Source organism: Notamacropus eugenii, chromosome 3, assembly GCF_028372415.1.
Source record: "Notamacropus eugenii isolate mMacEug1 chromosome 3, mMacEug1.pri_v2, whole genome shotgun sequence".
NCBI classification, from domain to species: Eukaryota; Metazoa; Chordata; class Mammalia; order Diprotodontia; family Macropodidae; genus Notamacropus; species Notamacropus eugenii.
Genome location: NC_092874.1, coordinates 319129708 through 319155317, shown reverse-complemented (window position 1 = coordinate 319155317; position 25610 = coordinate 319129708). Strand labels below are relative to the sequence as shown.

General features: G+C 38.3%; 1 protein-coding gene across 1 annotated transcript; it reads right to left on the bottom strand.

Moving 5' to 3' along the window:
- Positions 1 to 18851: 18851 nt before the first annotated feature.
- Positions 18852 to 19796, bottom strand: LOC140531578 (olfactory receptor 2K2-like). Its single transcript, XM_072650440.1, has one exon. The coding sequence runs from the start codon at positions 19794 to 19796 to the stop codon at positions 18852 to 18854; it is 945 nt and encodes a 314-aa protein (XP_072506541.1).
- Positions 19797 to 25610: the final 5814 nt, after the last annotated feature.

Below are 25610 nucleotides of genomic sequence, written 5' to 3'. Positions count from 1 at the left end.
TAACATATTTATATTTAAAAGACAAGCAAGTGATGCATAATAGAGAGCCTCAGTGTCATATAAATGCTCTTCTGTTATTTTATAGATATGGAAATACTCATTTTATTTGGTGTTCGTTAAGTTCAGCATAAAAATGGTTTTCATTATCATTCAAATAATAAAGAAAATTCAAATATTAAATAATAAATAAAATTACTATTAAAATAACATTAATTATTAAAAATAAAACTGTTTTTAAAGGAATTCACCTTGAATGGGGTCATTTTCCCCAATTCCTGATTTTCTTGTCATTTCCCTCCCTCCCAAGACTGCCTGGGTTGTGGGGGATAATTCAGTGGGCCACAAAAGCCCTCAGGATTGTGGGTAAGATCAGGGCAGAGAGAATTCCAAGTTCTTGTGCAAGACCCAGGACTTTCTAGGAAAACCTTTAGTTAGATACTAGGAGTCAAAGGGCATGACACATTTTAGAAGTTCTAGAACAAGGAATTCTCCAATACTCAAGTGATTCCAGCATGCACTACTGTTGCAGCTTCTGTAAGATACTTTTAGCTTCATCTCCCCAAAGGGCCTTACCACTCCTGGAATCTGTGAACCTCTATTTGTTCTGCTGTGGGGACATCAGCACGTAGGAGATAGTTGTCAGGCTACAGGACAGTATTCAGGTGGATGAAGCCCCCCTATTAGGGTCAGACTTGAGATCTATTCCCTGTTAGTTCAGGTTTAATGTTGGGATGAAATGAGGAACTCATAAGTCATTGAACAGTTAACCAAAAGGTTACTTATTTCTAAAATAGTAGGGATATGCAACAAGGAGTTGGGGACACTTAGCTCCTACAGACATGTGTCTCCTCCATCTTCATATGGAAATAGGCATGATCAGCAGGTAATGGTATGGTAACTCTTGTGGTCTTCATATATCCAGCAAGTCAGAGGGGCCTGGATCCCTAGTAGCAACCTTAAGGGAGATCCAGCTTGAATCTTGACCCACCCCACTGTGCTAATCAAGGCTGGCTTCATTGTCTTTATCTTATTCACATTTTTGGGGAGGGGGTTAAGGACTCTGGTGAATTTTGGTTCTATCACACTCCCAGACTCCACCACTTTCCCCTTTCTCTCCCCCTTCACCCAAATTCCTCTATGTCATACCTATATGGCTCATAGACTCTCCCTAGTCCTGGAATACATAGTATGGCTTTTTTAAAAGAAGTCTGTGATTAAGTTAGCTTCCTTCAAGTCTTAGCTAAAATCCCTACTTCTGCAAGAAGCCTTTCCTAAAGTTGGAACACTAATTCATTGTTGGTGGAGCTGTGAGCTGATTCAACCATTCTGGAGAGCAGTTTGGAACTATACCCAAAGGGCTATAAAAATGTGAAAAACCCTTTGATCCAACAGTACGGCTTCTAGGACTGTATCCCAAAGAAATCATAAAAATGATTTCTATAGGTGCTCTTTTCGTGGTTGCCAAGAACTGGAAATTGATGGAATGTCCAACAATTGAGGAGTGACTGAACAGCTTGTGGTATATGAATGTGATGGAATATTATTCTGCTATAAGAAATGATGAACAGACAGACTTCAGAAAAACCTGGAAAGACTTCTATGAACTGATGCTGAGAGAATTGAGCAGAACCAGGAGAACATCGTTCACAGAAATAATCACAGTGTATGATGACTGACTTTGATAGGCTTGGCCCTTCTCAGCAATGCAAGGACCTAAAACAGTTCCAAAGAACTCACAATGGTAAGTACCATCCACATCCAGAGAAAGAACTACATAGTCAGAATGGTTTCTCATGGTTTCTCCCATTTGTTATAATTCTTTTATACAGTATCACTAATGTGAAAATGTGTTTAATAAGAATATATGTGTAGAGCCATATCAGATTGCATGCCATCTTGGGGCGGGAGAAGGGGGGGGGGAATTTAAAGCATATGGAAGTGAATGTTGCAAACCAAAAAGAAATTAATTAATAATTTTCTTTTTAAAAAACTAGGCATAGTTGAGCAAAACAAATTCTCCAAAATAAAGATGTTTCATTCTGCAAAAAAGAAAAAGAAGAAGAAGAAATGGTTGAAAATTAAGACAAGAGGAAGAATTACTGTGAAGAGACAAGCTCCTGGAGAAGCCAGGAGAAAATGAGTTCAAGGATAAAATAGAGGGGTTGGTGTTGGCAAGGAGAAGGGCCATTTCTTTGTCTGAGATTAGAGCAAAGAAGGAGAGAGGAGAAGAGGCTGCTGAGGCGATGGGAAATAAGAAACTAGGGAAGAAAGTTTTCTAATTATAAAGAATTCTACTCTAAGTAATCTTGTCATTAGTTTTATTGCATTGTGAATATTTCCCTTTTGATTCTGGTTATTTCATCATGCATTCACACAAATGTTACCATATTTCTCCCAGTTCTTCATTTTTGTCTTTTCTTCCAGCATAATAATATTACATTACATTAATATACCATATAGTTCTTTCAGCCATTTCCCAAAAAATGGACCATCATCTTGTTTCTAATACTTTGCTACCACCACGGGTGCAGCTCTTAATATTTTGGTGTATATTGATCTTCCTTTCTGTCTTTGACCTCCTTGAGGTGAGTACCTGATAGTGGGATACCTGGCCAAAGGGTATGGAAAATTTCGTCACTTTTATTGACATTCAGAACAGTTGAGCGAATTCACAGCTCCATCAATAGCTAATTTTTAAAATTTTAACTCTGTCACCTGTGATAGCTACACCTTTCAGTTTCATGTCATCTCCAGATTTGATAAACAGATAATCTATGTGTTATCCAAGTTATCGATAAATATGTTTAAAAGCACGGAGCCAAGAACAAAACCCTGGAATCATACAAGGCAAACCTCTTTCCAATTTGGTATCAAACCATTGACTATTCTTCAGGTTGTCTTTTTATTGACTACACTACTGACTTCTCTTTGGGGGTAATCTCTATGTTAAAATGAAAGGTTTGGATTAGATAATCTCTAAGGTTTAAAATCCTATCATCTTAGTTTTTCCTCTAAAATCCAATCATCTTTTTACCTTCAGCTTGATAGATCAATAGATAGATAGATGATGGAACATTTATTAAATGCCATGTGTCATTCACTGTGCTAAGTATCTGAGGATACAAGTTAACAAAAAATTGCCTGCTCTTTAAGAGCTAACATTCTGTTGGGTTGGGAGGGAGAGAAAAAATGTAAAAGAGAGCTGGAAAAGAGAAGGGGAATCTACAGAGAAATTATTGGGAGATGGTGATGAAGAAATGAGTTAGAAACTTGTTAACCAGCAAGATAAGGTGAACACATATCTTTCAGAACCAAGGTTTGTTTCTGGGGGTAGAGTTCAAATTCCCAGTGAAGCAGGAAGGAGGCATATAGAAAAAAACCAGGGTTTTTCCCTTGGGGAGTTTATAGACCTATATACATACATGAATACACACAGAGACTCTCTCCCTTCTTTTCCCCGCTACACACAAGGAAAGTAACTTTGAGGACACACCTTAGGTTGCCTAAGTGGCTAGTGGCTGGAACCCAGGAGGGAACCTGAACTTTGACCTCAGATGAGATACATTACAGGATCATGGCAGATTCTCTCCTTCCCCCCTCCCCCCCACCCCGCTTTAGGCCCCCATGAGTGGATCTGTCCAGAACTAAGTAGTAGGCTTGCTAAGCCAGGCTGACATTCTCCAAATCAAACGGAAATTGTATCGGTTCGGATTCTACTGGGAAGCTCCCAAGGTCTCAAGCTGAGATCCATCCTAGACTAAAGAGGAAGAAATGTCAGAGCCAGTGAGATAGGAGGAGAGGATTCTCCTTATTAAGCAGAAGCCCAGGCAGGTAGTCTATGTGTGCTCAAGTGTGAGAGGGAAGTGAAATCACTCATGCTCAGAGTTCCACCTGGTGACATGCACGGAGACTGCACTTTGAATAGCTATTTATGCCCGCTCGTGCTAGCATAAGGCAGGTGATTCTGCAGAAAGGAGAATCCTTACATTTACCCCTTCAGTTTATAAACTGTTTTCAAAACTAGAAAAAGATAATGCTCTAGCTTTTCCCCCTAAGACAAACTATTGTTACAATCAAAAAATGTAGCAAGAATAAAGGAGAAAAAGATAACTGTGGACCATCAGTCAGTCAGTCAATAAGCATTTTATTAATTGTCTGCAATGTGCCAACACTGTGTTAAAATCTTGGGATACAAAGAAGGGCAGTTCAAGGAGCTCACAACCTAATCATTAACATCATTAATGAAAATCAACGTGAAATTATTAAATTTAAATATTCGCTTTTACCCTGACCCAGAGATTTTTTTTTAATTCTTTGTACTTGTATCTTTAATGCCTAGCACAGTGTCAGATAAACAGTAAGTGCATAATAAATAAACGACGTGATTGTTTTTGCTTTTAAACATTCACTTATTTTCTACCACCCAGCATCACCCAGCACTACCTGGACCCAGACCCAGGTAGGAGGCAGATCCTGATGCTTACCTCCAGGTATATACTTCTCCCTTCCCACTTTCTAGGATCCACCACCACTGGACCCTGGACAATTATGAGGTTACCCTGACACAAGCCTGCAGGCATTGGCTTCCCAACTCCCTATGACCCAACACTGCCTTACTCTGACTGTGACAAGGCAGATACAGCAATCCCACCTCTCTTCTTTCACTGCCATCACCTGGACAGGACCCAGAACCAATAAAAAATGTGAAGAGGTATAGGGATAGGCAGTGTGGATGCAGTGGCTGCAGGGATTGCAGGGGTGGACTCCTGGAGCCTTGATGACTGGTGCAAAGCTGGACCCAGTGGGCACTGTTACTGCCCATGACCATACCTCTGCCCAACCCGCTGCTGCCCCTGGCCACCACCTCCACCTCCAGCCCACCCTATGCTGACTTAGGGCACACTTCTAATGTTGCCCCAGAGTGCATGGCAGAACCTGAATATTTGGAGAACAGTCTAAAATGTACCCTGTTTATACCAACATGTACCACTACTGCTGGTTCCTGCTGGGCCTGGTCAAACAGCTCAGCTACTGTGGCTCCCTGGCTGTCTCAGAGACCGCCCTCCAGAGGGGTTTCTGCCATGTCCCCAGTAACCATGGAACAGGACTTCTTCTTCTTTGCTAATTCGGAATACTAGTAGAGACTTCAGATAAGGCTACTACCCACTGCTGCCTCAGTTCACTCCTCCGGGATGTCTACCAGGAATCCACTATATCCCACTCCCTCTCTTATTGGCTGACACTGCCAAAGAATCACCTCCCACCCTTACTCATGTCTCAGATTCAGGGATGATGTGTGGACACAGTCATTCATCTCTGCAGGCAGGAGCTAGTCAACTGAGCCTCTGGGTGGGTCCTCAGGACACACACTATACAGAGGGAGAGAGGGAGTTGGCCCTGCCATCTAGCTGCACCATCATGGGGCAAAGGGACAGGTGTCACCAAAAGTGTGCTGATGGTCACTAGTAAGTGCTATATTAGGAATAGTCTCATTGAATTCAAATGATTAGAAAAATTGGGTCCAGGGATGGCCAGGTTGGGGATGAAGAAGAAAGAGGAGAGCAGCATTCCCACTGGGGAGAGGAGAAAGTGGTCTGGTTCAGCTCTGGACTTCATTGGGCCAAGAATGGTTTCCCCAGCAGAAGTGAGGAGGGATGGGCCAGCCCTTAACCTTTCCTACAAATTAATTTGCCCCTTCACTTGGCCCAACTTACCCTCTTAGGATTTTGAAAGGGACCAGCTCCCAGGGGTGAAGACTATTCTACCCCTTTCATATCCTAATAATGGGCCAAAGACAAAAGTGTTGGGGATGTCGGGGGAGGTACAGCATCATTTGTTGAAACCATAGTGTAACATCAAGGGTCCTAACTCACTCCCTTTCCTTTATCACCCCTACCCAACTAACCAACCTAAAGACAAAACAGGAGACCCATACACTCTTCCAGCCTAAGTACTGACACCAGGATGAGCTGCTTCCTGTCTCACTAATATCCAGAGCCAATGGGGAAGCAAAAATGTTTCTTTTTAATACCCATTGTAAGGCAAATTCTTTGGTTGAAATTTTTAATTCTGTTAAATGTTGAGCTATTTGCTGTTATTACAGTAATTACTGGACAAGGGAAACTTGTTCGAAAGCCATTTTTGACCTCCCCGAACAAAATGAGGCTATATTCAAGCTTGTAGCCTCAGTCACCCACCCTGTTCTGTGGTGGGTCGATGGTTTACTCTGTTTAAAAAAAAACTTAAAAAAAGGTACAGGGAAACCTATCTCTCCCAATTTATCCCATTAAAGAACACGAGAAGATTCCAGATAGAACAGAAAATAAATATCGCTAGTCAGAAGTGCAAAATGAAAAGACAGCAAGAAGCCAACAGTGGCTAAAGAGGAGTTACTCCAGAGAATTCCGCACAAACCTTGGTGAAGGGTCCTGAAGTCTATGAGGGTGAGGGAACTAAATCAAAGTAAACACAAGTAAACAGGAAACAAAAATATACAAAATGAAAAAATGCTATAGGTTAAGGGAAACCATAGAGGTACACCCAGACAGAAAGTAATTACAAAAGTAATTTCACAATAAATATTAGCAGATCACAGAGGAAAAAAAATGGCTTGGCTCGGCTTGGATGGAAGAAATAAAGAAGAAACAAAAATTGACATTAGAATAAAAATAAAAGCTGTGGGGGGAAATTGGAAAGAGTAAATAGTTTAGAGAAGAAGACAGAAAACTTTACACAAATAATAAACTAACTGATAAATAGAGTGGGACAGTCAGAATTCAGTGGTTCATGAGACAATAAAAAATATCAAAAGTTAAAAGATTTTAAAAAGAAATAGAAAAAAAACCAAATGACCTGGAAAACAGGCAATGGAGAGATAATTCAAGGATAGTCAGACTCCTTGGAAACTCTGGCCAAACAAAAATATCTGAGTACCATATTTCAAGAAATCATAAGAAAAAACTGCCCTATTCTATTAGAACCAGAAGGCAAAGAATCCACAGGTGATCTTCTGAAACCCCAGACTGAAAATACCTAGGAATACAGTAGCCAAAATTCAGATCTCCCAAATTAAAGACAAAATGCTGAAAGGAGATAGATATATCTCCCTGTGTGGGAGTGTGTGTGTGTGTGTGTGTGTGTGTGTGTATGGATATACATACAAATATTTCTGACAAAATTTTTTCCTTTTTCTTCTTTTTCCCCAAGTGTGGGGGAAGCTGGGGAGAAAAAATATTTATTACTTGAAACATAAATTTTATTTATATATTATTATTTATAATTACATGTAAAATTTTATTAATAGGATTCAATAACTTAATTTATAATGATTATTATACTTTCTAGGAAGGAAGATAGTTAAATAGCATCCAAACATAAAGGACTTTATAAAAGTATTGATTAGGAACGTTTCATTTCAGCTTGGCTCTGCACTGTCTACACAATTCCTATTTTATGTCTTGTAAAAAGGTGTCGGTCTGCTCCCGTTCTCCTGATGGTCAGTTTCTAGAGTTATTGTTGGTCCCTCCTTTCTTTGCCGTAAGTCAGTTATGGTCAAAAGGACTTAGAATGTCTGCAGCTCTCAAATTCCCAAGTTTACGTCCAAGCCTGGAAGCCATCCAAGCCATCCACACATGTCCATCTGTGAATATGTACCCATTCATTCATCTAAGATCAGGGAAGAGCAAACAGAAAAAGCCTCAAATCCAGGCTCAGCCTTGCCCAAGGAACGTACATACTTTAAATGCCAGTGTTCTTGGCTTCATGGTGGCTGGGGTGAGGAATATGGCAAGCAATCCCTCTCCTCACCCTACCCCTTCTCCAGCATTCATGTTGTCTCCAAACAGTTGTGATATACTTCACGGCAAGAAGGGAAGAGAACTCTGAGATTGGGGACACCCTCTTTTAAATATATATTGAATCATTAGTACTTTCTTGACTGGTCAATAAGGTGATTTTTTTTCATCCTAAAGTGCAAACCTTTTAGCATTAAGTCACACATGGCCAGAAGAATGGTCCTAAGTATGGTCCACTGGAACTAGTAAGCACTATTCTGAGCATGTTTCATGGGATGATGGCCCTTGTTACACTGGCAAATAGAATAGATCAATATACCCGCAATCATCCCACTTCTCTGGTTGCCTCAACTTCTAGAAGCTTATGAAGTCTCCTTTTTGGTGTCTACTCCCCATGGTTCCCTTCTTCCATATTCTTCCTTGCAATAACTTTCTGCTTCTTCCCACAAACCCCCTTCATTCCAAAAGAGACATTCAAAGTTGGGAATTCTTGGGAATTCTTCCCATCTAGTAGGTCATTCCCCTCCTCCAAGACTCTCCACTCTCTGTGGACATGGTTAAAGACAGGATACAGTTTAATAATGAAAGTGGGGTCCAGGTGATATTGATCTCAACAGAGTAGCAGGTGAAGTCATCTGCTAACCCTAAATATGTAGTTGTGTTCACTTAGAAAAGATTTGGAAAAACTGTTGTCTGGAGTGTGATTAAGAGTCAAGGGATGAATTAAAAAAATATTTGAGCTGCAGTAAAGGCCAAGGACTCAATCAGAAAGGTTTCACAACTTTCTCCAAAAATGCTCAGGAGCAGAAAGAAAGACAGGTGATAGAGGGGACAGTACCCTCTTCCAAAATTACAAATCCTAATCCAGATGTTATAATTAATAGTCATCATATCGCTGCATATTTCTTCAGGTTACACAGTTGAGGATTCTGTCATTATCCCTGCGGCATATAAAGTGGGTAAGAGCACTCAGATATGAACTTATGACTTTCCCAACTCCCAAAAGGCCTCCAAATCTAGACACTGTTCTCTCTTCGTTATCTCAGATCCCTATTCTGGCATTATTCCCCCCACCGGAACACAAAATCATTCTCTAAGACTTACCCTTCATCAGGGAGCCATGTTTCATAGGGCATCATTAAAAGTTAGAGTTTCTTTTGCTCTTTCCCATGGGAGTACAAATAGGTTACAGTGGGACTCAATCCCATAGGTAAGTGAAGTTTTTGATTTTAGGGAATGAGCTTGTTAAAACTAAAGTTACAACTTTTTTCTTCTCAATAAGTTTCCTGAAGAGTGTTTGCCATTTCTCCAAAATGATATAGTCTCTACTATAAAGTAATAACTAAATGGAGAGAAAAATAACTCAGACAGATTATCCAGAAAAAGGTTCCTGGGCCCAGGATCATATTGTGCAAGAGAGGGAATTCTGTCTCTGATGGTTTCTGCTAATATCAAGTAAGCCAAGGAGTAATAAACTATGCATTCATTGGAACTGGATCATTAATTGTTGTTTCTCCTTCATTCTTTTGTTTTGACGAAGCAGTTGGGGTTAAGGGTCATATAACTAGCGTTAGGTGTCTGAGGCCACACAGGTCCTCCTGACTCCAGGGAATACTCTATCCACTGCACTACCTACCTGCCTCTATCCTTTGCTCATGAGGAGGATCATGGCATCAGGGAGGTGATGCCAAGAGTGCAAGGGAATTGGATTTAAGTGAGGGAGGGCTATACAAAGTCACCTTTGGTTGGATATGTGAGTTCATTGGTGTGGGCACTCCCTCCATATTCTGATTCCTTCATCCTATGTAATACTCATCCTGTTCCATTCTCTTTTTTCCTTTAAATCTTCTGAAGAGAATCTATCCAATATAGTGGCACTTGTCCTCATTTTTGCTTTCTTTGAAACTATTTTGTGTATCAATTGGGTTTTCACCTACTATCACTCTTTTTTTTCAAGTTTAAAAAGGTGTGTGTATAACTTTAAAAATTCAAATACACATTACACATTGTATCAATCAGTGCACATTATCTCTCATTCTTGATGCCTGATTGGCTTCTCATCTTTAACAATCATAAATTCCTTGATGATCTGTTCAAATTCCTTCTCACAAGTCATCATTAGTCGTACTTTGATCTACCTATACCACCATATATCTTTACATTCTTCTTTGTGACTTTATAATTTTGAATATTCTAAGATGTTGTTTTTCCATCATTTGAGACCATAGAGTATCAATGGGCGGATATACAGGATCAATACTCTCTCATGCATATAGTGCTTTCCTTACAACACTCCTTTGAGGAGCATTGTGTTATAACCCTATTTGATGGGTAAGGAAACAGTATAAGAATCTGGGAACATTGAAAGGCAGACAGCTCTACACATAAGGAGAAAAAATCTCAAAGATACTCATATTTTTATTGTTCCTTTACTTCCTTAGCCGTAAACGCCTGCCAAAACGTTCTCTTGACACTGATGGCAATTGTCTAATATGCCAGTGTGAGGTCTGGACTTGGAGGGTTTGTGACTGATCAGAGGGCAAATTTTTTAGTAATATAGAGAATAGTAATTATAATAACATAATAATTCACATTTCTATAGCACTTAAGGATTTACAAAGAACTTTTCTAACAATGATCCTGTGAGACAGGTAACACAAGTATCTTTATATTTAAGATAAAATATCTGTTTTACAGTTGAGGAAAACTGAGGCTTGGGGAAAGTTAACTTACTTGCCCATGGACATACAGCTAGTAGGCATCTGAGAAGGAATCAGAACCTTTGTTTCCTCACTCCAAGTCCAGTCTGCTTTGTACTATGCCTTATTGCCTCATCCAAGAATGGCATGTAGTAAGTGGCTCTACGCTGCGATAAGAGCAACTGTATGCTTTAGTAAGGACACTCTAGAGAAGTGAAGAGGAAGGGAAGAAGTAACTTTCCAATTTATCTAGCTGGTGCAGTGGACAGAGTGCTGGGCCTAGAATTGAGAAGATTCATCTTCCTAAGTTCAAATCTAGCTTCAGGCACTTAACTGAATAATCTTGAGTAAGCCACTTCTCCCTATTTGCCTCAGTTTCCTCATCTGTAAAATGAGCTGGAGAAGGAAATGGCAAACCACTCCAGTATCTTTGCCAGGAAAACCCTAAATGGGGTCATGGAGAGTCAGACACAATTAAAAACAAATGGACAATAATAAATATCCATTAAGCACCTACTTGATCCTCACAATAACTCTGAGGGATGGGTACTATCATCGTTCTCATTTTACAGTTGAGAAAGCCAAGGCAAGACAGAGGTTCAGCAACTCATCCAGGGTAAGTATATGAATTTGAACTCAAGTCTTCTGACTCCAGATCCAGTGCTCTATCCACTGAGCCACCTAGCTTCTTCAAATGTAGGAGCTGACAGAATATTGGCAGGCCTGATTTGTCCTTGTTGAGCTCACCTTTAGCAAGGAAAAATATGGGGGAGAGGGCCTGGGTATGCTCCAGAGATGCTCCAAGTCCTGAGACTCTGAGGCTCTAGGTTCTTACATCTTCCCCTGTAGTATTGGCCTCTGACGACAGTTGTGACAGATAACAGATGACTAAGATACCTGAATTTTAATTAATAGTCACTGAATATAAAAAGAAAAGGTCGAGAAGTAGGCCTAGGGTAAGAAGAGTGTAAATGGACAGAAATTTAATAAGTGAATGAGTCTGAGATTAGGTCAATGGGCTATGCCAAAGTGATGCTTGTTTAACTTACCCCTAGCTATATAGACAGTAAAAATTAGGACCAGAACGTGAATGTATTAAGCATCTGTTAAGTGCAATTCATTGTATAAAGCCTTGAGCTGGGCATGGAAGATAGGAATATATCTCTTGCTCTCAGGGAACTTACATTCTAGTGGCATGTACATGAGTAATAAATAAATGCAAAAAAAAATGGAGGAGGGGAGCATTAGGAAAGGTTTCATTGATAAGAAGACACCCAAGATGAGTCTTAGAAGATAAAGATTATTAAGGAGTAGAGACAAGAGGGAGGGAGTCCCCCAAGTGGGATGGAGGGCTTGTATGAATGTAGAAAAACAAGAAATGAACAAGTACATGAAATGACTGGAGGAGGGACAGAGATGGGGAAGAATATGAAATAAGTCTAGGTCAAGGTCAGACTGCCAAGAGTCTCAAATACCAGGCACAGGGTGTCTATTTTTTATCCTAGCAGTAAACACCTTCATCTAATTTTTACATCTCATTGAAATGGGGGAACCAACTCCCATTATAGGCAGAAGGGTGTTGCCTTCCCCTAATCAGCAAAGTCCTTGACCTTATCTTCCCTGTCTTAATTCTCAAGAACTGGGGAAAGCTTCACTTCCTAGAAAATGGGTATGTACTCTCTCTTACTGGAAAGTCAAGCCTGAATTTTCTCTCATATGGATTTCCAGAAGCATCAGGACTCCTGGTTCTATCTATTTCTCTCACAGCTAACCTCAGAAATACTCTCTCCCATTCAGCTTTTGGAACCACGTCTATTACCTTTCTTTAAGCCCAGTTTCCATATTTCACCTCCTTATTCCTTCCAGCCTTAAAGCCATCTGCCCAGGCGGATTACTCTCCATCTCCTGTCAGTGCTTCTTCCCACCTCCAAGACCCTTCCCACTAGGACCTCCTTACCATGGACTTTCAAAATCTAGGCCATCAGTTCATGGAGAAGTTAAGCCACCGACCTTTGAAGCTCTAACTCTAGAGTCCATACCAGGACTGAGGAACCTGCAGCCTCCATATGTGGCCCTCTGGGTCCTCAAGTGTGACCCTTTGGATTCAGTCAAAGGGTTGCACTTCCATTCCCCACCAACTGAATGGTAATTGAATGAATGAAAATGTGCTTTCTTACCTTATCTACTATCTGGCTCTAGACCCCTAACCCTTCCTCTGGATACAGTAAACATGTCAATACTACCATTACTTCTGGAAAGCATGTATCAATTCCACATCCCTGTGACTCTTCAGATCAAAGTTCTCTTTTCCCTGGCTGGCCTTAATTATCCTAAATACATCGTCTTTTCCTATTTCAATGTAAGTTTCTTGAAGGCAGGAGCTATTTCTCCTATATGTGCATACCCTAAAGCTTAGCACAGTGCCTGATACAGAGTAAGTGTGTGACAGTGTTTACTCTTTCATTCTTTGCTCTTATGGAACTCAGACTCCTTAAATAACATTAGTTTGAGGTCTCTAGGGTTTTTTTTAATATTAAAAAATTCAATTTTATTTTCAGGTTTGTATTCTCTCCCTCCTACTTCCTCTTCCTTCCCACCTTGAGGAACCAAAAAAAAAAAAACCCTCAAAAAACTAATTACAAATTTGTGTAGTCAAGAAAAACAAATTCCCACAGTGACTTGTTATGAATATGTAAATATATCTATGCCTCAATCTACATGATCCCATCACCTCTCTATCACATTTCATTATAAGTTCTCTAAAATTATGATTGGTTATCATGTTGACCAGAGTTTCCAAAGGTCTATAATGAACCATGATTCTAGAGCAATGATCACAAAGCATTCTACCTACCTCTTGACAGAGAGGTGATGGACCCAAATTGGAGAATGAGACATACATTTTCATACCCATACAATGTGGGACGTTTTGCTTGGCTCTACATATTTGTTAACAAGGATTTTGGGGTTTTTTTCCAATGAGAATAGCAATGACAAGGGACTGTTCATATCAAAGAAGCCACAAATCTATTTAACTTTAAAATACAAATATACGCATGTATATTTCCACAAATTCTTTTATGATTGTGTATACATATTTACAGATTATATGTTACGTACACACCAAATATACATAAATATATTAATTTAAAATAGCATTGATGTTCATAAGAGAGGAAAATATCTTATAGGCAAGTTCTAAATGTGTAAAAAAAATTTTTTATTCTGAATTTAACATCAAATAAAATGACCATTTCCACATACATAATATAATAGAAAAGGAGAATTGTATAGGAAACTGTGAATCTCCATTAGATATAGCTTCCTATTCTTCCAAAACATACAACAAATTAAGCATATAACTTTAAAATCTGTCCTACTTGTTGGTGATTCTTTCTGTTCTCTTTGGTGCATTTTTTAAAAAATGCATCAATGACCTTTTTTTTTTCTTGTTGGCTACTATGGAAGGTGAAAGATGAAATGACTAAGAAAACAAAGCTTACTTCGTCTGCATATATGGATTTATTAAGTAATGCATGGCAACTGCCTGACAAACCAGGACCAGACCTTCCTCAGCTTAGGCCTGATTCCCAAATACGGGAGAGACAAACTTTTTTACATTAAAAACAATTAATCGAGTAAGGACAATTAATTAAAAGAAAACAATCAGGATACAACGTTAGGTAATCTGATGTCTAATTGGATGAAAGATTAGAGACTTTTTAAGTTGGGAGGGGGACAGCAGACAGGTGCAATTCCCTGAACTCAGAAAAAGAAGTGTCTCCTTCCCCCAAGTGTCTATAAACAATCAAAGGAACATGGAAATGATAACTGATCAGTATAGGGCCAGTTTTCAGAAAACACCTATGAATTTCTTATAATGTATAATTGTGAGATAATCCCTTGGATCAATCTTTGGATTTCTGGTCAGCAGAACCTAAGTCCTTAGTTAAGGGTCTCTAAACAACAAGGAAAGGTGGTCCAGTTTCCCAGCCTCAATTCTCTTCTCTCTCCCACTCCATCAACTGAAAATAAGAAAAACAAAACATTTGTAACTAATACATACAGTCAAGCAAAATAAATTCCCACATAGTTCATGTCTGAAAATATATGTCTCATTTTATACTACGTCTATACTTCTCTGTCAGAAGATGTGTAACTTGCTTCATTGCTGGTTCTACGGAATCATGGTTGATCAATGATGTTTTTCTATACAATGTTATCATATACATTATATTATTGGTTCTACTTCTTTCATTCTACATTAGTTCATTCACAAGTCTTTTCAAGGTTCTCTGAAATCATCCCTTTCATCGATTCACAACACAATCACACTCCATTGCATTAATATACTATTAGCTCAGCCATTTCCAATTTGATGGATACCCTTTTTGCTCCCAGTGCTTTGCTATATAAAAACTGCTGCTATAAATATTTTTGTATACACAATTCCTTTCTTCTTCTTTGATATTTTTGAGGTAGAAGTGTAATACTTTGATCTGTTTGACCCAATAGTAGTTTAGTGACTTTGTGAACATTGTCCCATATTGCTTTCCAATTCACAGCTCCACCATTACTGTGCCTATTTTTCTTAGGCAAACTCCAATAATTGTCATTTTCCTTTTTTGGTCATCTTTATCGATCTTATGGGTATGAGGTAAAACCTTACAGCCGCTTGAATATGTATTTCTCTAATTATTAGTGATTTAGAGATATTTTTATATGATTATGGATAACTTGTGTTTCATCCTTTGAAAACTATCTGTTCATATGACTTGACCATTTATGATTTGGATAATGGCTCTTGTTCTCATCCATTTAAATCAGCTCCTTATATATCTTGGATGAGAGAACTTAATTAGAGAAACTTATTTTAAAGTGTGTTTTTTTTCTCAGTTCACTGTTTCCCTTCTAATTTTAACTACATTGGTTTCATGTATGCAAAAGCTTTTTTAGTTTTATCTTCCATGATCGTTTCTATTTTAATTACTTGGTCATGAACTCTTTGCCTATCCACAATGAGATATCTTCTTCTTCATCCCTCTAAATTGTTTCTGATGTAAGTTTTATAGTTGTCATATATGTTTATAGAGCTTATCTTGGTAGACAGTATGAATGTTGGACGATAACTAGTTACTAGCCAAGATTAGAAGGAAAGCAGAAAATGGGGGGGGGAGGTGAATAGATTTTATAGTTTGTCGGATAAAGGTCTCATATCTCAAATATATGGACAACTTTGTCAAATTTATAAGACTATAAGTCATTCCCCAATTGATAAATGATCAAAGAATATGAACAGGCAATTTTTGAATGAAGAAATCAAAGCTATATATAGACATATGAAAATGCTGTAAATCATTATTTATTAGAGAAATGCAAATTACAACAACTTTGAGACATCGTCTTACACCTACCTATTAGATTGGCTAAAATGGTAGAAAGGGAAATGACAAATGCTGAAGGTAATGTGGAAAAATTGGGACACTAATACGTTGTTGGTGGAACTGTGAACTGATCCAACTATTTTAGAGAACAATCTGGAATATTATATACCCTTTAGCCCAGCATTATTAGGTCTGTTTCCCAAAATGATCGAGAAAAAAGGAAAAGAACCTATATCTTCTAAAATATTTATAGCAGCTCTCTTTGTGTTGGCAAAGAACTGGAAATTGAGGGGATGCCCATGAATCAGGGAAAGGCCAAATAAGCTGTAGTATATGAATGTGGTGGAATACTACTGTGCTATAAGAAATAATGAGCTGGTTGATTTTAAGAAAACATGGAAAGACTTACATGAAATAATGAAGAGTGAAATGAACACAACCAAGAGAAGGTTGTATACAGTAATAGCAATATTATTGAAGAATAACGGTGAACAGCTAAGTTATTCTGAGTATTATAAATATTCAAGTCAACTACAAAGGACCTATGAAGGAAGATGCTCTCTACCTCCAGAGAAAGAACTGGTAAATAGAAGTATAGGTAGTATGATACAGACAAACACATATATCTGTGTCAAATGGTGGCCTTCTCTAGTATGAGATGAGGAGGGAGGGAGACAGTTCAGAACTTAAAAATGTAACTAAGAATTACATAAAACTAAATAAAAAATCTAATCAGTGCCAGAGGACTTTCCAGTTTTCCAAGTAGTTTTTGTCAAATAATCTTTACTACAATAGTTGGAGTCTTTGCACTAAACCTGTTTTTTGTGATTATTTTTTTCCTTCTTTGAAAACTCACATAGGATTTGCCCCCTTATCTATCATAAGTGCTTTTATTTGTCCCAGATTATTTAATTGGAGGAATATAGTCCACCCAATCCAAGTCAGTAAATGAAGTTAAGTAAATTTCCTCAGGTTACCTAACATGGTAGAGCTGGAATTCAGCTTCATCTCCCCAGAGTTTACAAGTTTACAGAGTTTACCTATTACATTAATAGGTGCTGCATGTTGTTGACTAGAGGTGCTAAACAAAGTGCTTTGTGAGGTCCAGGGACAAAGCTGCTTCTAACTACTGGGGGCATAAAAAATGTAGAGTGAGTGAGAAGTTGGATCAGGGAAGACCTCTGTGGAGAAGGTAGGAATTCAATAGGCAAAGTTGGGGAGGAAGGAAATTCTAGGCACAAAGGCATGGAAGGTAAGCACATGTTGTTTTTGCAAGGCAAAGATCACTGTAATTTGACTGGGGCAAAGAATACTTGGAGGGGAGTGATAAGCCATCAAAAAGCCTTTACTGAGTTCTATGTTATGTCAGATATTATGCTAATATCTGCAGATACAAAAACAAAAGAAAACAATTCCTACCTCTGAGGAACTTACATTCTACTGGGGACTTGTTTATGCAAAACAACCATAAAACAAATGCAAGGAAGCCTTGGTGTGGCAAGCACTGGCAGCTGAGGAGACCAAAGTCTTATGTAGAAGGTGGCTTTTGAGCTTAGTCTTAAAGGAAACCAGGGATTAATAGAGGAAGGAGAGAATTCCAGAAATGCAGGACATTTCAAATGCTAGTGCTCAAGCATGGAGATGGGATATAGAGTGTTCCATGTAAGGAATGCCAAAAAGGCCAGTGCGGCAACACTATGGAGTGTGTAGAAGAGGTGGGAGAAGAGTACTATTTAAGGGGGATGGAAAAGTAGGATGGGGCAAGCCTGGAAAGATCTTTAAATCATAAACAGAACTTTATTCTCAAGGTAGCAGAAAGCCACTAGAGTTTTTTGAGCAGAGAAGTGACTTGATTGGACTTATGCTTTAGGAAAATAACATTGGCAGTTGTTTGGAGAATAGATTGGATGGTAGCCATATGAAGATAGAGATGGACTGGCTCAAATGTGAGAGGTGGAAACAAGACTTGATATTACGTGAATGAATATTTGGGGTGAGTGAGAGTCATGGATGACACCAGATTTGCTAACTAAAAAGGTAACGGTGCCCTTGACAGTAATAAGGAAGTTTAGAAAAGGACTGGGTTTGGGAGGAAAGATATTGCATTCTGTTTTGGACAGACTGAGTGGGAAAGATCTTCAGACATCCATTTTGAAATGTCTAATAAAGAAATGGTAATGCAAGATTAAAGATCAGGAGAGAGTAGAGCTAAATATCTAGAACTGGGAGTTGTCTAGAGATCATAATTAAACTCCTGGGAGCTGATGAAGTCACCAGTGAGAATGAGATAAAGGAGCATAGTGGCAAATTTTAGGGGGCCTTGAATGTCAGGCAAAAAATATGAATTTTACTTGAATTCATTGGGAAAGATATCCCAGAGGCAGTGAATTTTGAGCAGCAAGTATTTTCTAACTGGAAGAAAGACATGGAATGGCAGACACAAAGCCATTGTGGTGAACATTGCTGTCTATATCCATGAAACATAAAAGAAAAATAAGCAGAAAAAGGAGACACTAATACATTTGCATTGGAATTCACTATTCTGTGTTTAAGTGAACGTTCCATCTACTTGTTAATCATTCACATTTTTATAGCATTTGGAATCTTACAAAGTTCTTCCTCACAACAACCCTGTGAGATAGGTAGCATGAATATTATTACCCCTGTTTTATGGATAAGGAAATTGAGACCCAAAGAGGTTAAGGGACTCACCCATGACTACACAACCGGCAAGCATCTGATTCAAACCAGAGATCCTGATCCCAGATCCAGCATTTTATTCCACAATGGCACACTGCCTCTAGGTACAATACATGTTATTTATATCGCAATACTGACTTCATTTGTTATCAACTCGTTGAATAAATGATCAAAGGCAGATATTTAAGCATTAAATTACTTCCTCTGCTATTCCTCAGCATTAAGGTGATCTACGCCTGCAGGTGTGAAGAGATTCTACCCCCAATCAGAAGCTTTCATTTTTCTGACAAAGGAGAATTTCTCCTCAGTAGTTTTTTTGCAGCCTCTTTGACTTCCTTGTTTCTCAGGCTGTAGATGATGGGATTCAGCATGGGGGTCAGCACTCCATAAAGTAAGGAGATGATTTTGTCTGTTTCCTGAGAACTTGTTGATGAGGGCTTCAGGTACATGGATAGGGCAGCCCCATAGTACAAAATCACCACAGTCAGGTGGGCTCCACAAGTAGAAAAAGCTTTGTTTCTTCCCTCAGCTGAGTTAATTCTCCAAATGGTAGAAAGGATGAAAAAATAGGAAATACAAATTAAGAGCATGGGAATAGGAAGGAGAAGCACACTGACCACTAGCATGACCATGTCAATGAAAAACGAACTGGTGCAGGCCAGTTTCAGCATGGCGAGAATTTCACAAGTAAAATGGTCAATCACATTCCCACAAAGAGGCACCTGAAGAGCGGAGTTTGTTTCTAAGAGTGCTGTAAGGCAACCTGTTATCCACGACCCAGCTGCCATCTGTGCACAGACCCTTTGGTTCATGATAATAGAGTATCTCAAGGGGTTACAGATGGCCACATACCGGTCGTATGCCATCACAGCCAAGAGGACACACTCTGTGGATCCCATGGCAAGAGAGAGATACATTTGCAGAACACATCCTGAGAAGATGATCGTTTTTTCTGTGGCCAACAAGTTTACTAGTAAAGTGGGAATAGATGAGGATGTATAGCAGATGTCCATGAAGGAAAGGTTCCCTAGGAAGAAATACATTGGAGTATGAAGGTGAAAATCCAGGACACTAATTACAATAAGAGTACTGTTCCCAAGAAGTGTGATCAGGTACATTACCAGACTGAATGCAAAGAGAACCATCTCTAACCTTGGATACTTAGAAAATCCCTCCAAAACAAAATAGGTCCAAATGGTGTGATTTTCTCCTTTTGTCATGTTTTCCCTCTTTCATCTGTGGATATGGAAAAAGCAGAACATTTCATGATGTTTAATTTAATGACAGTAAATTCTATCCTCAGCAAAGAACATTTCTCTAGCTTACATAGAATTTGGCCAAAAAAGATCGTGTTAAATGATAAAGTTCTGTTTTCTTCACAGCCTGACTCTCATCTACATCTCCAGCCTTTCTAGCCTGTTCTCAAATTCGGTGCACTCTACAATTCAACCAAACTGCCTTTTTGTTTTTGGTTACACACAAATTTCCTCTACAATCTCTGTGTCTTTGCACAGGCGACAACATGTGCCTGGAATACATCCCTTCTGCTTCTTGGAATACCTACATGCCTTCAAATTTCAGCTCAAATGCTGTCTTCCACATGAGGTCTTTACTGATCCTTCCCCAGCTACTAATGTCTCCTCTCTGAAACTCCCTGGCATTTATAGGGCATATATTTTGGAAATGCCTTTACGTGTACATGTGATCTCCCCCAAAAGAATGTAAGTTTCTTGAGGGGGAGGTTTCACTGGGTATGGTTTGGTTTGGTTTTTAGCATACCCAGAGCCTTGCACAATATCTGACACTGTTGTTCAATCATTTCAGTCACGTCCAGCTCTTCATGATACCATTTGGGGTGGGTTTTTTGTTTTGTTTTGGCAAAGATACTGGAGTGGTTTGCATTTCCTTCTCCAGCTCATTTTGTAGGTAAGGAAGCAGAGGCTGAATTAAGTGATTTGCCCAGGGTCACACAGTTAGTGAGTATCTGAGGCCAGATTTAAATCAGGAAGCAGAGTCTTCCTGACTTCAGGCCCAGCACTCTACCATGCCACCTAGGACCCACCTTCCTCACAGAAGGAGCTTAAAAAATGTTTTTTTGTTGGCTACTGGCTGCTTAATGAAAGTGACCTCAGATTCAGTCTACTCACTAGGAATTTGTTAGTGTTGTTATTCTACAACTTAAACCCCTTTAAAATGTTTGTTTCTTTCATAATAATAATAGCTAACATTTATATAGTGCCTACCATGCACAAGGTGCTTTACAAATGTCATCTCATTTGATTCTCACAATAACCTCATTTTACGGTTGAGAAAACTGAGGCAGAGGGAGTGACTTGCCCAAGGTCACACACCAAATAAATGTCTGAGGGAAAATTTGAATTCAGGTATTCTTGACGTCAGGTCCATCACTCTATCCACTTCACCATCTAACTGACTCACAGCAACTCACTAAGAAAATGAAATGCTTATGGAAAAGAAATTCATGTTTATGATAGAAACACACAACTTTACATTCTTTTCCTTCAGCCCTACTGGACAGTGTCCTATAAAATATCATATCTCAAGAAAATGCACCTCTGTCCTTCTCTTCTTTATGAAGGTGGGAGACAATCAATGTGGAAATATTACTTATTCTGCCCAAATCAGCAGACATATTGGTTGGTCCAGGTGAACTTTTGTCCTTCTCTTTTTTTAATCTTTGTTGTATGTGGTTCACTCAAGGAATAGTTCACTGGGTAGGGTATGGGAGAAGAATATATTAAGAGTTAAATGGCATAAAAACAAAAGATACCCACAAAATGTTATTGAAAAAGTTTTCTCTAAGCTGTGACTATTGTTAGATGTTGTTAAATTATAAATTAATTTTTAATTCTAAATTAACTTTAAAATTAAATTTTAAATAAGTTCTGGAGTCTTTGCAAATAAAAATCAAGCAGCAGAGATAATCATGTTTTTTATCAATTTTTTATGTTATTAATAAAAATCGATTTTTGGTCCCTAAATGCTGAAGGATTTAGAATAATGTAAGCCAAAAAAATTGAGTTCAAAGGAGCATCATCATCAAGTCATCTAATTCAACATTTCACCCCATTCAGGCATCCTTTCTACAACATTCCGAGAGGCAGTCATCCTGTTCTGTTTAGTGACAAGGAACTCACCTCATGAGGCAATCTATTTGATTTTTTTCCTTTCTCTCTAGATTGAGAGTAAATTTACCTTCCTGTAACTTCTACTAATTGATTATACCTTTCAGAATTATAAGGAATAAATCCAATCCCTCTTCCACCTGGTAGCCATTCAAATATTTAAATGATCAATCATGTTCCTCTAAGTTTTATTAATTCCAAGCTACATAAGCTTTTAAATGCCTTTACTCTCTAGCATTTTCTTTTTTCTCCCATCCTTCTCCTTTCCTACTGTATTAAGATTTACACAAGTCCCTTGTCTTAAAAAAACAAGCAAACCACCCCGCCCTGAAACTTGGGGCACTCTCTAACCACTATTTCATTTCCTTCCTGCCTTTATAGTCAAATGAATAGTTAACACTCATTTCTATTTGCTCAGCCCTGGTGCCCCATCCCAACTGCTCTACTTCTGTCTAAGGTACCTCCTTCTCCCAGCTTCTCATACTCAAGAATTTACGGAAAGAATATTGAATATTAAAACAACTTTGATTATATGAAGTTCAATAATAAGGATTTTTCATTTCACCTTTTTACTGTCATAGACATCTTTGGTAATCTGGTGAAAATGTAAGAAACCCTTAGAATATTTTTTTTAGAAATAATCATTGCTGATTCTTGTCACTTGAAAATAATTTAATTTAATTTTTTAAATCTATAATTGGAGGAAATACTAAGTTGGAGGTTAATTTTTTTTGACCACTATAGTCATAATTATCTTGAAATCTATCCATTCACCCCTGACATGGTTTTGATTCATTCTTGTTTGTTAGGGATAGGGATAAGAGTTGAACCTGTGACCTCATTGATATAGAAAACTCCCAGGTGAGGACAACCCCTCTACCAATATAGCTCAGCACTCTCCTCTGCAACTTGCAGTCTTGAAAAGTTTCCTGGGGCACTGAGTGGTTAAGTGTCTCACACAGAGACACACAAACAGTCTGCATCACAGACAGAACTGGAACTTATTATACCCTTTTTTTCCCCTTTCAGTTGCAGTTTTTCAATTTAACAAACTGCCAGAATCTCTTAAATTTCTGGAGTAAATTGTGCTCTTTATGTGACTAGAATTGAGTCTGACTTTCTGGGATTTGAGGTTGTATGGAATTCAGTAACAAAAAGTAAGTCAAAAGTGAAGATGATTTTATAGTTTCCCAGTCTCTGTGAGATATGTCAGCATTGCAGTTGACAATATTTGATAATCCCAGGAAAGAACATGCATCATTCTTAAAGGTTAAGAATATGAAAGAATTTAATGCAAAGCCCAAACTCACATTTCCATTTCTTTCAAAATTGTTCTGTGGCAGAGGAAAACTCCCAAGAATCAACTACTGAAGCCATGAGGAAATTTAAATCTTCTGTTGCTTTCTGGGGATTCCATATAGTCCCTGAACAATTTAAAGTTTAGAAGCTGAAATGTTCAAACAGAAAAACTTCAGATGCTTTGGGAATAATGTCCCAAAGAGCTAATTACGAAGAGTTCTTGTTAATTGACACTGAATTCAAAGTGAGATCCCTGTATTGCTTTCGGAGAATTCAGGCTAAAATTCCTACCAATCAGTCAGTCAATCAACAAGCATTTAATCGCTTACTATCTGCCTGGCACAATCTCAAGTACTGGGATACAAAACAAAAACAAAAACAAAAACAGACTCTTTCCTCAAGAAGCTTATATTCTGATGGGGTGATATGTTGAAATATGTAAATCAGTACATACATGGAAAAATACATAACCCATCCAAAGTGTGTTGGTGAGTGTTTAACAACTGGCCCTTCAGAAAAAAAAAAATGTGCAAGTAACATCCTCTTAAACTTAATCTGCATTATTTACATTTTATCTATCACTCTTTAAAATCTAGAAATCAACGAAAGAGTGAATCAAGTCCTAATTTGTAGCATTTTCCAATTTTTGAGGTGTAGATACTCATACTGAAAATTTAACAGCAGTCTCTAAAACCAGTTCAAACTTATTCCAGAATACCCTTGCATCCATTGCCTTACTATTTTAAGATTGCTTCTTACATGTGTATCTGGACATATTTCTCTCAAATCTTTGATCATGGTATAGAAAACATCCCTTAACAAATCCAGCATTGAATGAACAGCTTCTACATATTGATCTAGGTAGAGTTTAGTCACAAGCAAATTATCCTAAATATATAGGGTACATGCAAGTACACTGTATATAACATGCACATTAGAGCGAATATAGGGGAATTTATAGACTCCACCAATGAGCCCAGTCTGGAAAGATGCATAAACCTCCTTTTCACTAACCCTTAGAATGTCTTATGTCAGCTTATTCACCAGCTAGATAGTCTTGACATTTCTGTCATGTCCCACTCATTAATACTTCTGCATCTTTCATCTACACACCCCTTGTAGGTAGGTTAACCAAATACGGGCTCAAGAATAGCCCAGACTGAGAGGATTCTGGGAAGATGGCAGACTAGATCAGAAAATTCCAAACTCTCAAGTTTTTCCCCCACAAAAGAGTTAAAATAGTACCACTGGAGTCTTCCTGGGACAGTTCAAGAAGATGGAGAGAAAAATCCTAGGACCAGGTTTTATCCCTGTGAAGAGTAAACACATCTAGACTGGGGTACATTTTAACAAGCAGAAAGTACTGGGGTTATTTGGTTTGGGAGGCTGTATCAGCCCCAGCAACAGGAGCTTTAACCCCCAGTTAGTGGGTAGAGTTGGGTGTTTGAGCCCAGGAAGACTGAGGGAATCTCTGCTGAAAAGGAACACCAGACCCAACTGTGCTAAGAAGAATGGGGAGGGAGCGCAAGAAGGAACCAGCAGGCACTTACAGGAGGTTGGAGGTTGGGCTTTGGTCCCAAGTTAGAGTGGAAAACTGAAGATCTGGAGCAAGAGGCACCATCTCCATACCCCAAGGCTAGAGGTGATTAGCATTATTACCACAAAAAAAATTCACAGGCAAAGGAGAAAGAATAGAAAGCTATTATGGGAACAGAGATGACTGGGAATCATCTTCAGAGGAGGATACTGAAGTAAAGAAACTCCCAAAGAGTAACGTCAAATGGTCACTTGCCCCCAAAAATTCTTAGAAGATCTTTTAAAAGACTTTTAAAATCAAATGACAGAAATGGAGGGAAAACTAAAAAAAAGTAAAGATAAGCCAATAAAAACAAGAAGGTTATGAATTAGAAATTAGAAAGGAGATCCAGAATCTTAAGGAAGACAATGACACCTTGAAAATTAGAACTGCGCAAAGTGAAGCCAGCAAAATTAAAAGAGATCAAGAAATAATTAAACAAAATATGAATAAAGAAAAAATAGAAGAGAAAGTGAAACATCTTATAAGAAAAACAACAGATTTGGAGAATAAATCAAGAAGAGAAAATATAAAAATAACTAAAAGTTATGATAAAAAAAAGAATCTTGATACAATAATACAAGAAATAATCAAAGAAAATTGTCCTGAAGCATTAGAAGAAGGGGGGAGGAGTAGAAATAGAAAAAAATCCATTGATCACCTCTTAAAAGAGACCCTATGAGGAAAACTCATAGGGATATCATGATCAAATTCTAAAACCCCCATCTCAAGGATAAAATATTAAAAGCATCAAGATTAAAACAATTTTAATATCATGGAGCTGCAGCTAGAATCACACAAGACCTAGTAGCAGAGATATTAAAGAACCACAGGTCTTGGAACACAATATATTGAAAAGCAAAAGAACTGGGGCCCAGACCAAAAATATCATACCCTGCAAAGTTAAGCATTATTCTGAATGGCAAAAAAATGGACATTTGATAAACTCTCAGACTTTCAAGACTTCGTTTGAAAGAATCTTGCACTTAATAGAAGATTCAACAAATAAGAAC

Excerpts from the sequence above, each read along its gene's own strand:
- LOC140531578 (XM_072650440.1), bottom strand. The coding sequence starts at position 19,796 with ATGACAAAAGGAGAAAATCACACCATTTGGACCTATTTTGTTTTGGAG.